The sequence below is a fragment of the Hippopotamus amphibius genome, chromosome 12 (assembly GCF_030028045.1).
Source record: "Hippopotamus amphibius kiboko isolate mHipAmp2 chromosome 12, mHipAmp2.hap2, whole genome shotgun sequence".
NCBI classification, from domain to species: domain Eukaryota; kingdom Metazoa; phylum Chordata; class Mammalia; order Artiodactyla; family Hippopotamidae; genus Hippopotamus; species Hippopotamus amphibius.
Window position 1 is genome coordinate 81,991,887 of NC_080197.1, and position 17,199 is coordinate 82,009,085.

General features: G+C 38.7%; 1 protein-coding gene across 1 annotated transcript; it reads right to left on the reverse strand.

Annotated features, from left to right (window-relative positions):
• Nucleotides 1-306: 306 nt before the first annotated feature.
• LOC130833733 (olfactory receptor 6C2-like) lies at nucleotides 307-1,245 on the reverse strand. The gene has a single exon (XM_057703669.1). The coding sequence runs from the start codon at nucleotides 1,243-1,245 to the stop codon at nucleotides 307-309; it is 939 nt and encodes a 312-aa protein (XP_057559652.1).
• Nucleotides 1,246-17,199: the final 15,954 nt, after the last annotated feature.

The following is a 17,199-nucleotide window of genomic DNA, read 5'->3' on the forward strand; positions in this document are numbered from 1 at the left end:
ATTTAATAGTTCTTTTATTGGTCAGAGCCAGGTTAGCGCTTGGGTAAGGCCCTTTTCCTGGGAATCTAATTTCATGTTCTCCTGGTATGAGATGTCAACTTGGAGAAAGTTTATTTTCAACACGAGTTGAAATGACTCAACTTGTTTATTTCAACAAGCATTAAAAAGATGATTTTTAAAGTGGTATAAGCATGTTGATATGAACAGACAATAGAGCAGGGTACGATGGTTAAGAAATGAAGATTGTGACCTTAAGGTCCACTGCTCTTTTTAAATTTATATTTTATGCTTAGTTTCAACATTCCTTTACTTCTTTGAAATTAATGAAATTCTTTTGATTAAGTCTATAAAAGCTTGTTTCACTTGCTTGTTCCTCAGGGTATAAATAAATGGATTTAACATGGGGGCAACTGAAATGCTAAGCACTGACACACACTTATTAACTGTCACTTCATCCTTTGCTGAAGCTTTGACATAGATGAAGATACAACTGCCATAGGTCATAGAAACCACAATCACGTGAGAAGAGCAGGTAGAAAAGGCCTTCATCTTTTGCTGGGCCGAAGGGAACTTTATGATGGTCTTGATGATGTATGTGTAGGACATGACTACACACAGAAGTGTGACGATGTCGGTCAACACAGCAAGGGCAACAACCATCTGTTCTATGAACCATGTGTCTGAAGAAGAGATCTTCAGCATAGGAGAAGCATCACAGAAGAAATGGTCAATGACATTATAGTCACAGAATTCCAGGTTTAAGCCCAGGCAAAGTGGTGGAAATGTGACCAGGCAACCTGCTATCCAACAGCAGAGAACAAGCCATGCACAGACTCTGCTGTTCATGATGGTTGCATAATGTAAGGGTTTGCAGATGGCCACGTAGCGGTCATAGGACATGATGGCCAGGAGAAAAAATTGTGCTGTTCCAAAAAGGAAAAAAAAAAATAGTTGACTAACACAAGCATTATAGGAAATAGTCTTGTCCCCAGTTGTTAAGCTGTATAAGAATCTGGGGATGCAGACCGTGGTGTATAAGGTTTCCAAAAAGGAGAAATTTTTGAGGAAAAAGTACATGGCAGTTTTAAGGTGAGACTCTACAAAAGTGAGTATAATGATGGTCAGGTTCCCAGTTACAGTCAATGTGTAGGAGACAAACAGAAGCATAAAAATCAGAACCTGCATTCGAGGATCATCTGTCAGTCCCAGGAGTATGTATGTAGATAATGATGTACAGTTTTTCATTGCTGACTTGTACTTCTTCTCAAATTCCTCACAAACTCAAGTGACATTGAACTGGGAAAACCTGTATGAAATTATGAGGCTATGGCCAGTGGATAAAAAAATCCAACCATTGCAATGAATAATCACTTTCTTCTTTGACTTTATAAGGACCCGTCAAAACTCTGGAATTCTCAGCTCTTTTGATGCACATCATAGATCTCCTCAAGATCAAGTTTTTCTGAAATATGTTTGTACTACAGTCTATATTTTTATACCCACTTGCATGTTCTCACATCTCTATTTTTCAATTAAACTCTGTCCTCTATTCTCTGAAATATATTTAGCTATAGAATTGGAAAGGATCATCAGTGTGATACCACTTGTGGATATTATGTCGTTTTGTTCCTAATAATTCTTCATTACTCACGAGTTTGAATGAACTCACAAGCTGCTTGAAGTGTGGGTTCCTGTCAAACGCAAATAAATGGCTGAGTTTGACATTTTATACAGAGCCTATAGGCCTTGAGTGCAGTATTTGAATGTTTGCTTTTACTGCATTGACCAAAGAAGTTATTTCATTTTATATATTTTACTTTTGGTATCAGAATTGTCATCCAAATAACACCCATTGCTTTCCAGGTTTTCTGTTCATCTTGAAGATTCTACATGAATGCCAACTTTCTCTCCATTTTCACTCTGATAGAACACAGTGTTTCAGAAGTACTACATAAACAAGTTACCTGCTGCAGTACTGGGTAACGAAATTAAATATTATTAGCAAGAAAACAACAACAAAAAACCCAAAACCCTGAAGAATTTAACCTCAATTGTTTGTACTTTCAAGGTGAAGAAGGATAAGGGGACACAGGATGAGAAACAGGTTGGAGGAGACCAAGGACAGATGACATTTCCTTGTCAAGTAGTAACTTGAATTGGATCCTGCAACAGAAAAATGACAGTGGAAAAACTGGGACAATCCAAATAAAATCTGTATTAAATTAAATTAAATTAACCTATCTTAATTTTATTTATTTATTTATTTCAATTAGTCATTCGCTCCTCTGAGACCCTGCAAGCCAGAGCCAAAAACGCTCTCCTCCCTGGCGCCTCTGGGGACCCGCAGACCGCCGCAAGGTCGGCCGGCGCACTACGCATGCTCAGTCCGCGGGCGCCGGGACCGCATGTCAGGAATCAGTGTGCGGCCCCGCGGCCGCCGAGCCGGCAGGGGGCGCCCAAGGAGCGCGAGGGACCTGTTGCTGCGTGGGCGCGGTGGACTCCTGGATGCCTGGCCTGGCCATCACCAGGACTGGTCCTTAAATCTGTTTTTTAGTGATTAGTGTTTGTAAACAGTGTTAACTCCTTAGTGTTAAGAATTCCACTATGGTTATGCAGGGTGAAGGATATCTGGGGACTGTCTGCACCATTTTTTCAACTGTAAGTACAAAATTATTTCATAATTAAAAATTTACCAAATAGAAATAAAAATGAAAACCAAAAGAGCCAACAGCAATTACTAAGCACATTCTATCTAGGAGGCAGTGTGTTGGGGCAAGTCTTCACATGGATTATTTGTCTGATATAATATATCCACCCTCCAATCGTTTGTGCTTCTTCAGCCGTATTTTTGTGGTTGTGTCCATTTTATTCTATCTATACGTGTGTGGGATATCATTTGAAGTTAACGTTTGCAGTTAAAATTATGGATTAATATTCATCAGCAATACCTGAATTGCATGGATTCTGTCTGTACCTAAAAGCCAAAATTATAACATCGACTAATGAGGCCTGACGTGACCCACTGATGGTACGCTCCTGTGATGAGGATGCCCATATTTGGAAAGGAACGCTACCTGTGAATCAGCTGCTCAGAGTGCTTCCACCAAAGGGGGCACTCACTTTCCACAAACCAGAATGACGTCTCTACCAGCCTGAGTGGACTGGTACAACTCTGTTCATGACTGGCTTCCCATGCCTGTGCACCCCTTCACTAGACTGATGCTAATACTGATAGGTTTTCCAGGTTTTGGCTTAGTGTCACTTCCTGCAAAAAAGGTTCTTGACACTTCATTGTGTAAGGGATCTGCTTCTCGTTTTTGCCCCTGTAGCCCACTATGCTTGTCTCTTTGTTACCACTAAATATGTAAATGTAATTTTATTGAGATTGGGCTATGTGTTGTTCATTGAGATTCCACAGCAGCTAGCCCTATTCAAGCTTTATCAAGCGCTCAATAAATATGTTTATTGTAAAATTCATAAATTTTATATGCACTCTTCTGACTCAGAACAAGCAGTCTGTTTTCTCATTTAATGAAATTTCCATTCACTTTTATTGTACATTCTTTAATACAAGTATGTAAGTCCAGTTGGAGGTTCTTGATTTTTTTCTACAAAGGGTCAGTTAGGTTCTTTTGTGTTTTAGCTTTATTGAGGTCTAATTGATATCAAAATTGCACGTATTTAATATATATGCCATATATAATGTCTGTTGTCCATTCGCCTTCATTTTAAAAATGAGCTTTTTAAAATATAAACATCATTCTTTGCTCCTTGGCAGTACAAAAAAAAGGCTACATATCTGTTATAGTCCTCAACTAGAAAAGAAAAGAAGTCATTCGAAAGTTTTTGCCTGGATCAAAATAGTATTATATCAATGTATTTGGTCTTCTTTCTCATTGCTTACATAGCAGCTAACTCAAATATTTTATCCTTCAGTCATTGTCTGGATACCTTATCATTTTCCTACATTGCTGAACCAAAAGGCATTTGCCTTAGGGGCTTCAATTACTTGGAGTTTCACTTGGTTGCTTTAAAAAATTCCCTTCCTAATTATTGGGAAAGGTGGATATCAGCTCCCACTTTGTTCTTAGTCCCACAGTTTAACCTACAGAGTTCATAGAAAAGCAGAAGAAGGGAAGAACAGAGAACATTTTACCTAAAAGAGCCTCCCCACCTCAACACTAGGTTAAAGGTCATAAAGGGACAACACAGCATTTCCAGTGGTGGGACAGAAGTGAATTGTATCTGCAGCCCAGACCTCTGCCCCCAAGTTGAGATATCTCAGTCACCCTCAAGCACCTCCGTCAGCCTGCGTGCACTAAGGAAAGAGACTAATCTTTTCTTCCAAAAATGCCACTGTTTCCTTCAGTAATTCATATTCCACCTTCTTAACACTGTCATGAAATTGACATTGACATTGATATAGATGTTAAAAAATTGTTTCCATTAAAATATGAAAGATTATTAAAGGATGGGGTCACCGCTTGGTAAAACATAAGCAAATAAGTCTCTCAGTGGAGATTTAATTCACATATTTTATACACAGTTTTTGTTTAAAATGACGGTGAGGTTATGTCAGAGGATACATAGGACTGTCCCTCTAAAGTTCCACGGCATTTAGATGAATGTCATTATTTTGATACATGAAAACAGCTTATCAGTGCCTGTCTTATACTTGCCACTCCTATTGAGAAGCCACACTTCATAAGCGGTTGTTGAAACCTTTCACAAAATATCAAAGTGACAAATCATATTTTGTCACTTTGGTATAGATACTTCCTTCAGAGGAAAGCATCATTCTAGAGTTCAGAAAAGGGAAAGAAAATGATAAAAAAAAAATACTTCTCTGATAACCTCAGATGTGTGCTGGACCCTAAAGTTGCAGAGGGTGAAAAAAGTCATCCGGGAATGTCTTAAGGTGCAGAGAGGTGGGTGGGCTCCGCCCGGTCTTAGGAATACAGACTTATACTCACAGAGGGCTCTGCAACTGGAGAGTTTTTATGGTCTTCCACCACCCACAGAAGACGAAGATTTTTTCAACAGGAAGCGCGACCCCCTGAGCCCAGGAGATCTTTATTCTGGAACTACAAAGCTAACAGTAGTTTAATGGCTAGGGAGGGATCTCTCTCTGTTGTTGGGAAAGTTGATATTCTGATATTTCTGGCAGAGAGACATATTTCTAAACTGACAAAGTTTTCCTTTTAAAAACATGGACCCAATTTTCAATTAAGTGAAACAAACAGGTCCTTGTTGGTCGTGTCTTAAACATTACTAATGAATCTCTTGTGTAATAGACTTTGGGGATATAGTGGAGAACACAGAACTCAGAGAAGGGAAAATGTCCTCAGAGAGGCAGCTGTAAATAACATTAGCATCAGAAGCAGGCCAGGTATACAATAATAAGGATCAGATTACAAGACAAAAGGCCATCTTCTGTTTTTTTAATGGCCAACAAACACATGAAAAGATGCTCAACATCACTCATCATCAGAGAAATGCAAGTCAAAGCCACAATGAGGTATCACCTCACACTAATCAGAATGGCCATCATCACAAAATCTGGAAACAACAAATGTTGGAGAGGGTGTGGAGAAAAGGGAACTCTCCTGCACTGTTGGTGGGAATGTAAGTTGGTACAGCCACTATGGAAAACAATTTGGAGGTTCCTTAAAAAACTACAAATAGAACTACCCTATGATCCAGTAATCCCACTCCTGGGCATATACCCAAAGAAAACCATAATCCCAAAAGAAACTTGTACCATAATGTTTATTGCAGCACTCTTTACAATAGCCAGGACACGGAAGCAACCGAAATGTCCATCAACAAATGAATGGATAAAGAAGATGTGGCATATATATACAATGGAATATTACTCAGCTATAAAAAGGGATGAGTTGGAGCTATATGTAATGAGGTGGATAGAACTAGAGTCTGTCATACAGAGTGAAGTAAGTCAGAAAGAGAAAGACAAATATTGTATGCTAACTCACATATACGGAATCTAAAAATGGTACTGATGAACTCAGTGACAAGAACAAGGACGCAGATACAGAGAATGGACTGGAGAACTCGAGGTTTGAGAGGGGGCGTGGGGTGAAGGGGAAGCTGAGACGAAGCGAGAGAGTAGCACAGACATATATATACTACCAACTGAAAAATAGATAGTGGGAAGTTGTAGTATAACAAAGGGAGTCCAACTTGAGGATGGAAGATGCCTTAGAGAACTGGGGTGGGGAGGGTGCGGGGGACTCGAGGGGGAGGGAGTCAAGGAAGGGAGCGAATGCGGGCATATGTGTATAAAAACAGATGATTGAACTTGCTGTACCCCCCAAAAAATAATAAATAAATAAAAAAATTAAAAAAAAAAGGCCACCTACTGTTTTTTTATTTCAACATTGTTAGACATTTGTAAGATGATAGACAGTTTTTCCAATTTATCAATCCTGTAAAATTTGTAATTAAAAGTTAGTGTCAGTATGATTATTCAGATAATAATAGAGAAAAAATCTGTTATCAAAAGAAAAGGCAAACTGATAACTTACTGTTGATAGTTTTCAGAAATACCTCTGAGATGTTTATAATTCTTTCGTTTTTTAATTCATGGGCCTTTTTTAAAAAATTGAAGTATAGTTGATTTACAATGTTATATTAATTTCTGCTGTACAACGAAGTGCTTTAGTTATACATACACATATATTCTTTTTTTATATTCTTTTCCATTGCAGTTTATCACAGGATATTGAATATAGTTCCCTGTGCTATATAGTAGGACCTTGTTGTTTATCCATTCTATATGTACTAGTTTGCATCTGCTAACCCCAAATTCCCACTCCAACCCTCCCCCCACCTTTGGCAATCACAAGTCTGTTCTCTATGTCTGTGAGTCGGTTTCTGTTTTGTAGATAAGTTCATTTGTGTCATATTTTACATTCCACTTATAAGTGATATCATGGTATTTGTCTTTCTCTTTGTGACTTACTTCACTTAGTATGTTAATCTCTGTGTTGCTGCAAGTGACATTATTTTATTCTTTTTCATGGCCGTGTAGTATTCCATTACACCCCCCCCCCCACACACCCACACACCCACATGTTCTTTACACATTCATCTGTCAATAGACATTTAGGTTGTTTTTCATGGGCCTCTTTATTTCTGTATTTATCATGATCTTATTCTATTTCATTACAAATTTTAATATGTATTTTTGCATTTATGTTTAAGTACATTTAATATTTCTTCATGTTCAAATATATTTATTTTTAGTTTGTTTTATAGGCACATTTTAAAATGCTTTCTTTATGCTTTGATTTTAATATGTGTATGTATAATTTTCTTTGTCATGTTTATGAATTCACTGAACTCAAATATATAAATTTACTTCTTTTGCAATATTTGGGAAGTTTCCAGCCATAAATTATTCATAATTTTTCTGCCCCAGTCTCTCTCTCTCTTCTTCTAGGATTCAAATTACACATATTATAGACTTTAACATTGTATCATAGGTCCCAGAATTGTTGTAAATTAAAAAAGTTCTGTTTCTCTCCTTCATAAGGATTAAATAAGTCAAATCTAATTTCAAAATCATTGCCTTTTTCTTCTGTATTCTCTGTCCAGTAATGAAGTCCAAAGTGTGACTTTGTTCAGAGTCACTGTATTTTTCATTCCTAATATTTTCCTTTTAATACTATGTGTTTTCTCTTTCTCTTTTGAGAAATCTTAACTTTTCATTATCTTACTTTATCTCATAAAGCACGGTTGTGTAGATTGATTTAAAGTCCTTGTGTAATTCTACCAATATCTGAGTCACTGTGGACTTGGCACCTACAGCTTGTCATTCCAGTAGATGATTGTCCTTTGGAATGGGTCATTTTACCCATTCTTTGTAAATCCAGTGATTTTGGATTGTATCCTCACACTGTGACTGTTACACTGCTTAAACTCTGGGTTCTGTTATATTCACCTGGGGAAAGTGATTGATTTTTTTTTTAAGCTGCCAGTAAACCCTGTGAGACTCAAAATACAAGCTCACTCTTCTGTAGTGTTGGCTGAACTCTCAGTTTAACATGTTAAGCCTTTGCTAAAACTGTTTTCCTTTTTGCTGTTGTTTGAACCACAGATACCTGGTTCAGGGTTCATCCTGAAATGTGTGCATGCTTCTCTCTCTCTCTCTCTCTCTCTCTCTCTATATATATATATATATATATATTTATTCATAAATTTTATTTATATATATTATATATATATATGTATATATTTAAGGTATGCTCTTCTCTGACTCTTTCATGAATTCCTGCGTCTGTCTCAGACTTGCCCAGATACTTTCCCATGTATCCTGTTATTGTATAGCGTATTCTATAAATTCAATTAGTTCCAGTTGATTGATGGGTTATGGGGATCATTGTATGTAACTAGTTGCTTTTCTCTTTTTCCTTTTAAGATTCTCTTTTTATGTTTAATTTTTGCCATTTTATTTAGAATGTGTCTTGGTGTGGACCTCTTCAAATTCATCTTGTTCAGGACTCTGTGTGCTTCCTGGACTTTGATATCTGTTTACTTTCCCAGGTTAGGGAATTTTTCAGCCGTTATTTCTTCAAATAAGTTTTCTGCCCCTTTCTTTTTCTCTTCTCCTTTTGGACCCCATAATGCAAATGTTAGTACTCTTGATGTTGTGGCAGAAGTCTCTGAAACTATCCTTTTAAAAAAATTTTTGATTCTTTCTTTTTTCTGTTCAGCTTGGGTTATTTCCTCTACTCTGTCTTCCAGTTCATTGATTTGTTCCTCTGTATCTTCTAATGTGGTGTTGATTCCTCCTAGTGTATTGTAAAATTTCAGTTATTGTATTCTTCAACTTTATTTGGTTCTTCTTTATATTTCTAACCCTTTGTTAGACTTCTCACTGATTTCATCCATTCTTTTCCTGAGTTTGTTGAGCATCTTTGTGATCATTACCTTGAATTCTTTATCTGGTAGACTGCTTATCTCCATTCTGCTTATTTCTTTCTGGGATTCTGTTTGTTTCTTCCTTTGGAATATATTCCTCTGTCTCCTCCTTTTTCCTAATTCTCTGTATTTATTTCTTTGTATTTGGTAGGTTGGTTATGTTTCTAGATCCTGGAGAAGTAGCCTTATATAGGAGATGTCCTATGGGGTCCAGCAGCATACTCTCCTCTGGTCACCAGAGCAGTATGCTCTAGGGGTGCCCCCTATATGGGTTGTATGGGCCCTTCTGTTGTAGGGGAGCTGACTACTGTGGGCATGCTTGTAGGCGGGGCAGACCCACAGCCCAGCTTCCTCCCAGGTCCTGTTTCATGCAGCGGTTGTCACCATGCTGGTTGGTGGGGTGGGGTCCAGTGCATCTAGCTGCAGGGCCTGGCAAGTACTAGGACATGTACCAGTTTGCTGATGGGCAGGATTTTGTCCTGGGGCAGCTGGCTGCAGGTGCCATGGAGGCTTGAACCTGGTACCAGCCCACTGGTAGTCCAGGTTGAGTCCCAGGGTGGCTGGCCGTGGGGCCCAGGGGCTCCTGGGCCTGGTACTGGCTTGCTGGAGGGCATGGTTGGGACCTCTTGCATCTGGCTGCTTGGCCTGGCAGATTCCAGAAGTGGTGGGGACCTGCTGGTGGCTGGGTAAGCCCTCTGCACTAATAGGCTGAAGAGATGATTTCAATTTGGCGTTTGCCAGCACTAGTGTCCTTGTGGTAGAACAAGCTTGTAAAAATATCTGCTGCCAGTGTGTGCATCCCAAGGGCAATATCAGTTGCCCTCTGCCTCTCTGGAGGCTCTCCAAGCTCAGAGCAAGTGGGGCTGACCCAGGTTCCTTTCAAATTACTGCCTGTGCCCTGAGACTGAGAGTGTGTGAGATTTGCATGTGTCCTTTAAGAGCAGAGTCTCTGTTTCCTACAGCCCTCCAGCTGTCCCATATGCAAGCCCTACTGGCCTGGAAAATGAGAAATTCTGGGAGATTATGTTCTTGGTGCAGGATCCCCAGACTGTGGGCTCTGTTATGGGGCTCAGATGCCTAGTTCCTGGGGGGAAACATGTGCAATTGTGATTATCCTCCCATTTGTGAGTCAATTGAGGTTCCCAATCTTGGGCATCTTTTATCAATTTTTTTCTCAGAAAATTAAATGAATATTCAGGAGGCTGTAGTTGAATTGCTATCTCAGTGATCTCATGGAATAAAAAAAGCTGTGATAGAAAAAAAAATTTATGTTATCCAAATGAGAGGTCAGTCAAAGGGAAGAAGTGAAAAGGTGGGATCAGAAGTGGTAATTGGATAAATCAGTAAGTTGTTCAGACAGCTTTTTGGGAGTAATATGAAAAAAGATGAATTATTAAGGTTCACTAAAGAATTAATATAATAGTGACATATCAATTGTAGGGTGTGAGAAAGTCAATTTGGTTCCATATGCACATCTGAAAATTTACTGAATTTTTCCGAGGTTGGAAAATTGTGACTGGCAAATTTTTGGACAGGGGACTAAGTTTAATCCCCCAGTTATGCTTATGGAATCTAAAAGAGATTGGCTGAGGGACCAACATCTACTTGCACAAACCCTTGAGGGTATCTCGAATATATTTCTTGTGATAAAGTAGGATAATTAAATGTACCATAATTACTAATGTACATAAAGGGTCCAGAAAAGCAAAATATTATGCAGACATGTTATAAATATATATATTTAAAGCTCTTTATTGGAATATAATTGCTTTACACTGATGTGCCAATTTTTGAGGTACACCAAAGTGAATCAGTTGTATTTATACATATATCCCCATATCCCCACCCTCCTGCAACTCCCTCCCACCCTCTCTGTCCTGGCCCTCTAAGTCATCACCCATCATGGAGTTTATCTCCTTATGTTGTGCAGAAACTTCCCACTAGCTATCTATTTTACATTTGGTAGTGTATATATGTCAGTGCTACTCTCTTACTTCGTCCCAGCTTCCCCTTTGCACCTCCCCCGCCGTGTCCTCAAGTCCATTCTCTACATCTGCATCTTTATTCTTGCCCTGTCACTGCGTTCATCAGTACCATTTTTTTTCATTAGGTTCCATATATATGAGTTAGCATACGGTATTTGTTTTTCTCTTTCTGGCTTACTTTGCTCTGTATGACAGACTCTAGGTCTATCCCATCTCATTACAAATAACTCAACTTCATTCTTCTTTATGGCTGAGTAATATTCCATTGTGTATATGTGCCACATCTTCTTTATCCAGTCGTCTGTTGATGGGCATTTAGGTTGCTTCCACGTCCTGGCTATTGTAAACAGTGCTACAGTGAACATTATGGTACATGTTACTTTTTGGATTATGGTTTTCTCTGGGTATATGCCCAGTAGTGGGGTTACTGGGTCATATGGTAGTTCCATTTTTAGTTTTTTAAGGAACTTCCAAACTGTTTTCCATAGTGGCTGTACCCACTTACATTCCCACCAACAATACGGGGGGGGGGGGGGGGGGGCGGTTCCCTTTTCTCCACACTCTCTCCAGCATTTATTGTTTCTAGTTTTTTTTGATGATGACCATTCTGACTGGTGTGAGGTGATATATCATTGTGGCTTTGACTTGCATTTCTCTAATGATCAGTGATGTTGAGCATCTTTTCATGTGTTTGTTAGCCATCTGCACATCTTCTTTGGAGAGATGTATATTTATGTCTTCTGCCTATTTGTGGACTGAGTTATTTGCTTTCTTGGTATTAAGCTGCATGAGCTGCTTGTATATTTTGGAGATTAATCCTTTGTCTGTTGCTTTGTTGCCAAATATTTTCTCCCATTCTGAGGGTTGTCTTCTCATCTTGTTTATGATTTCCTTCACTGTGCAAAAGCTTTTAAGTTTCATTAGGTCCCATTTGTTTATTCATGATTTTATTTCCATGATTCTAGGAGGTGGGTCAAAAAAAGATCTTGCTTTGATGTATGTTATAGAGTGCTCTGCCTATGTTTTCCTCTAGGAGTTTTATAGTGTCTGGCCTTACATGTAGGTCTTTAATCCATTTGGAGTTTATTTTTGTGTATGGTGTTAGGAAGTGTTCTAATTCATTCTTTTACATGTTGCTGTCCAATTTTCCCAGCACCACTTATTAAAGAGGCTGTCTTTTTTCCATTGTATATTCTTGCCTCCTTTGTCAAAGATAAGGTGCCCATATGTGCGTAGATTTACCTCTGGGCTCTCTATTGTTTTCCATTGATCTATATTTCTGTTTTTGTACCAGTACCATACTGTCTTGATCACTGTAGCCTTGTAGTATAGTTTGAAGTCAGGAAGCCTAATTCCACCAACTCTGTCTTTCCTTCTCAAGATTGCTTTGGCTATTCGGGATCTTTTGCGTTTCCATACAAACTGTAAAATTTCTTGTTCTAGTTCTGCAAAGAATGCCATTGGTAATTTGATAGGGATTACACTGAATCTGTAAATTGCTTTGGATACGATAGTCATTTTCACAATGTTGATTCTTCTAATCCAAGAATGTGGTATGTCCCTCCATCTGTTTGTATTGTCTTTGATTTCTTTTATCAGTGTCTTATAGTTTTCTGTGTACAGGTCTTTGGCCTCCTTAGGCAGGTTTATTCCTAGGTATTTTATTCTTTTTGTTGCAGTGGTGAATGGGAGTGTTTTCTTAACTTCTCTTTCTGCTCTTTCACTGTTAGTGTATAGGAATGCAAGAGATTTCTGTGCATTAATTTTGTATCCTGCTACTTTACTAAACTCATCGATTAGTGCTAGCAGTTTTCTGGTAGAGTCTTTAGGGTTTTCTATGTATAATATCATGTCATCTGTGAACAGTGACAGTTTTACTTCTTTTCCAATTTGGATTCCTTTTATGTCATTTTCTTCTCTGATTGCTGTGGCTAAAACTTCCAAAACTATGTTGAATAATAATGGTGAGAGTGGGCACCCTTGTCTTGTTCCTGTCCTTAGAGGGAATGCATTCCATTTTTCACCATTTAGAATGATGTTGGCTGTGGGTTTGTCATATATAGCTTTTATCATGTTGAGGTAACTTCCTTCTATGCCCACTTTCTGGAGGGTTTTTATCATAAATGGATGCTGAACTTTGTCAAAAGCTTTCTCTGCATCTATTGAGATTATCTTATGGTTTTTATCCTTCAAGTTGTTGATGTGATATATCACATTGCTTGATTTGCGTATATTGAAGAATCCTTTATTCCAGGGATAAACCCCACTTGATGATGGTGTATGATTTTTTTAATGTGCTGTTAGCTAGTATTTTGTTGAGGATTTTTGCATCTATATTCATCAGTGATATTGTTCTGTTAGCTAGTATTTTGTTGCAGATTTTTGCATCTATATTCATCAGTGATATTGGTCTGTAATTTTCTTTTTTTGTGATATCTTTGCCTGGTTTTGGTATCAGGGTGGTGGTGGCCTCGTAGAATGAGTTTGGGAGTGTTCCTGCTTCTGTTATATTTTGGAAGAGTTTGAGAAGGATCAGTGTTAGCTCCTCTCTAAATGTTTGATAGAATTTACCTGTGAAGCCATCTGGCCCTGGGCTTTTGTTTGTTGGGAGATTTTTAATCACAGTCTCAATTTCAGTGCTTGTGATTGGTCTGTTCATATTTTCTGTTTCTTCCTGGTGCAGTCTTGGAAGATTTTACTTTTCTACGAATGTATCCATTTCTTCCAGGTTATCCAATTTATTGGCATATAGTTGCTTGTAGTAGTCTCTCATGATCTTTTGTATTTCTGCAGTGTCAGTTGTTACTTCTCCCTTTTCATTTCTAATTTTGTTGATATGCGTCTTCTCCCTTTTTTTCCTGATGAGTCTGGCTAATGGTCTATCAATTTTGTTTATCTTCTCAAAGAACCAGCTTTTAGTTTCATTGATCTTTGCTGTTGTTTCCTTCATTTCTTTTTCATTTATTTCTGATCTGATCTTTATGATTTCTTTCCTTCTGCTCACTTCGGTTTTTTTTTTTTTTTTGTTCTGTAATTGTTTTAGGTATAAGATTAGGTTGTTTATTCGAAATTTTTCTTGTTTCTTGAGGCAGCATTGTATTGCTATAAACTTCCCTCTTAGAACTGCTTTTGCTCCGTCCTATAGGTTTTGTGTCATCGTGTTTTCATTGTCATTTGTTTCTAGATATGTTTTGATTTCCTCTTTGATTTCTGCAGTGATTTCTTGGTTGTTCAATAGTGTATTGTTTAGCCTCCATGTGTTTGAACTTTTTACAGTTTTTTTCCTGTAATTGATATCTAGTCTCATGGCATTGTGGTTAGAGAAAATGCTTGATATGATTTCAATTTTCCTGAATTTTCTGAGGCTCGATTTGTGACCCAAGATGTGATCTATCCTGGAGAATGTTCCCTGCGCACTTTAGAAGAAAGTGTATTCTGTCGTTTTTGGATGGAATGTCCTATAAATATCAATTAAGTCAAGATGGTCTAATGTCTAATTTAGAGCATGTGTTTCCTTATTTATTTTCTGTTTGAATGATATGTCCATTGATATAAATGGAGTGTTAAAGTCTCCTACTATTATTGTGTTACTGTCGCTTTCCCCTTTTATGGCTGTTAGCATTTGCCTGATGTATTGAGGTGCTCCTGTGTTGGGTGCATAGATATTTACAATTGTTATATCTTCTTCTTGGATTGATCCCTTGATCATTATGTAGTGTCCTTCCTTGTCTCTTGTAATAGTTTTTACTTTAAGGTCTAATTTGTCTGATATGATTATTGCTACTCCAACTTTCTTTTGACTTCCATTTGCATGGAATATCTTTTTCCATCCCCTTACTTTCATCTGTATGTGTCCCTAGGTCTGAAGTGGGTCTCTTGTAGACAGCATATGTATGGGTCTTGTTTTTGTATCCATTCAGCCAGTCTGTGTCTTTTGGTTGGAGCATTTAATCCATTTACATTTAATGTAATTACTGACATGTATGTTCCTATTACCATTTTCTTAATTGTTTTGGTTGTGGTTTTGTAGGTCTTTTTCTTGTCTTGTGTTACTGCCTAGAGGAGTTCCTTTAGCAGTTGTTGTAAGGTTGGTTTGGTGGTGCTGAATTCTCTTAACTTTTGCTTGTCTGTAAAGCTTTTGATTTCTCTGTCAAATCTGAATGAGATTCTTGCTGGGTAGAGTATTCTTGGCTGTAGGTTTTTCTCTTTCAGGACTTTAATTATCTCCTGACGCTCCCTTCTGGCCTGCAGAGTTTCTGCAGAAAGATCAGCTGTTATCCTTATGGGTTTTCCCTTATACATTATTTGTTTCTTTTCTCTTGCTGCTTTTAATATTTTTTCTTTGTGTTTTTAATTTTTGTTAGTTTGATTAATATGTGCCTTGGTGTATTTCTCCTTTGGTTTTTTCTGTATGGGATTCTCTGCACTTCTTGGACTTGGTTTACTATTTCCTTTTCCATGCCGGGGAAGTTTTCCACCATAATCTCCTAAAATATTTTCTCAGACCCATTATTTTTTTCTTCTTCTTCTGGGACACCTATGATTTGAATGTTGGTATTCTTAATATTATCTCTGAGGTCTCTGAGATTGTCTTCCATTCTTTTTATTCTTTTTTCTTTTTCTTGCTCTGTGGCAGTTATTTCCCTCATTCTATCTTCCAACTCACTTATTCATTCTTCTGCCTCAGCTATTCTGATGTTTATACCATCTAGAGTATTTTTAATTTCAGTTATTTTGTTGTCCATTACTGTTTGTTTGCTCTTTAGTTTTTCTGAGTGCTTATTAACTGTTTCTTGTATTTTCTCTATTTTGTTGTCTAGATTTTCGATAATCTTTACTATCATTAACCTGAATTCTTTTTCAGGCAATTTGTGTATTTCTTCTTCATTTATTTGGTCTTGTGGATTTTTATCTTGCTCCTTTGCCTGAAAGGTGTTTTTTTGTTTACTCATTTTGTCTAATTTATCGTATTTGCTGTCTCCTTTCTCTATGCTGCCTAGTAGAAATTCCTCTTATCTGTATTCTGTTTGTCTTGAGGAGTCAAGCACTGGAGCTTGCTGGCCTTTGATTAGATTTGGAGCTTGTTGTTGAGGATGAGAACTCTGGGGGAGCGCTTGCTGATTAATATTCTATGGGGTCAGGAGTTCTCTGGTGGTCCAATGTCCTGGACTCTGCTCTGCTGTCTCACAGGTCCAGGTTTGGCCCCTGGCTGGGGCACCAGGACCCTGGAAGCTGTGCGGCATAGAGAAAAAGGAGGTAGAAGGAGAGCAAAGAAAAAAAGGAAGAAAAAAGGGAAGAAAGGGAAAAGGCAGACAGTGCACCAAGATTGGTGGCAAAAGCAACTCTAATCAGTCAAAATCACACAAGGAGATGTGCACACTTGTACTTGCAGAAAGAGACAAGGAAAAGAAACCAATGAGAAGAGAAAATGAGAGAGCAAAGAAAGAAAAGAAGAAAGTACTCATACCAATTACAAGCAAGTTCAAATACGCATATATACAGTAAAAATGTAACTAACAAATACCTAAAACCAGAAACAAGATAAGCATACCAAAAAGTCCTCCAGTACTTCTAGGTATGGGTCTGTCCCTGCTGTGGAGAGGACTGTGGAGAGCTGAGACTGTGATCTGGTATTAGTCCTGTGTGTATTTGTCCCCACAGCCCCCAGTTGTCCTCTATGTCTGCAGTCTCCATTGTAGAAGCACCCATCTAATCAGGTGATCCACAGATGCAGATTCTTTCAAGCCTATTGTGGGCATTAAATCTGCCCCTCTTGTGGCTGTTTCTCCTTCTCTTCTTTGGTTCTGCAGATCTCAGGGATCAGTTTTGGTTTTGGTCCCTACTTTGTGTGTGGTTTGCTCTCAGGAGTTTGTTCCCTACCCAGGCAAGAGGGGGTGAAAGAGGGTGATTGGGGCTCACTTGCAACTTCAGATCAGAGGTAGGAAGGGATATGGCAGTCTAACTGAAATCTGTGGGATTGCTTGCAGCAGCAGAGGTCAGTGTGAGCCTGAGGTGTGCTGTGCATTCTCCCAGTGAAGTTGGTCCTGATCTGAGGACCCTTGGTGTCGGTGGGCTTCCCCTGCTGCCAGGAGGGTGTGGCCAATAACTTGCCTTACACACAGGACCCTTGGCGGCTGTGGGTGGGTGGGCCGTGGGCCAGTGGCACAGTGGTGGGGGTGGGGGAGCGGGGTGGCAGGCAGGTGAGCGGGCGTTCGGTGGGACCCAGTGTTGCATGAGGCAGGTGGGGGCGTGGGACTGCGGGCTTTTTGAT

Bases quoted from the DNA above. Each gene is read 5' to 3' on its own strand.
- LOC130833733 (XM_057703669.1), bottom strand. From the start codon at position 1,245: ATGAAAAACTGTACATCATTATCTACATACATACTCCTGGGACTGACA.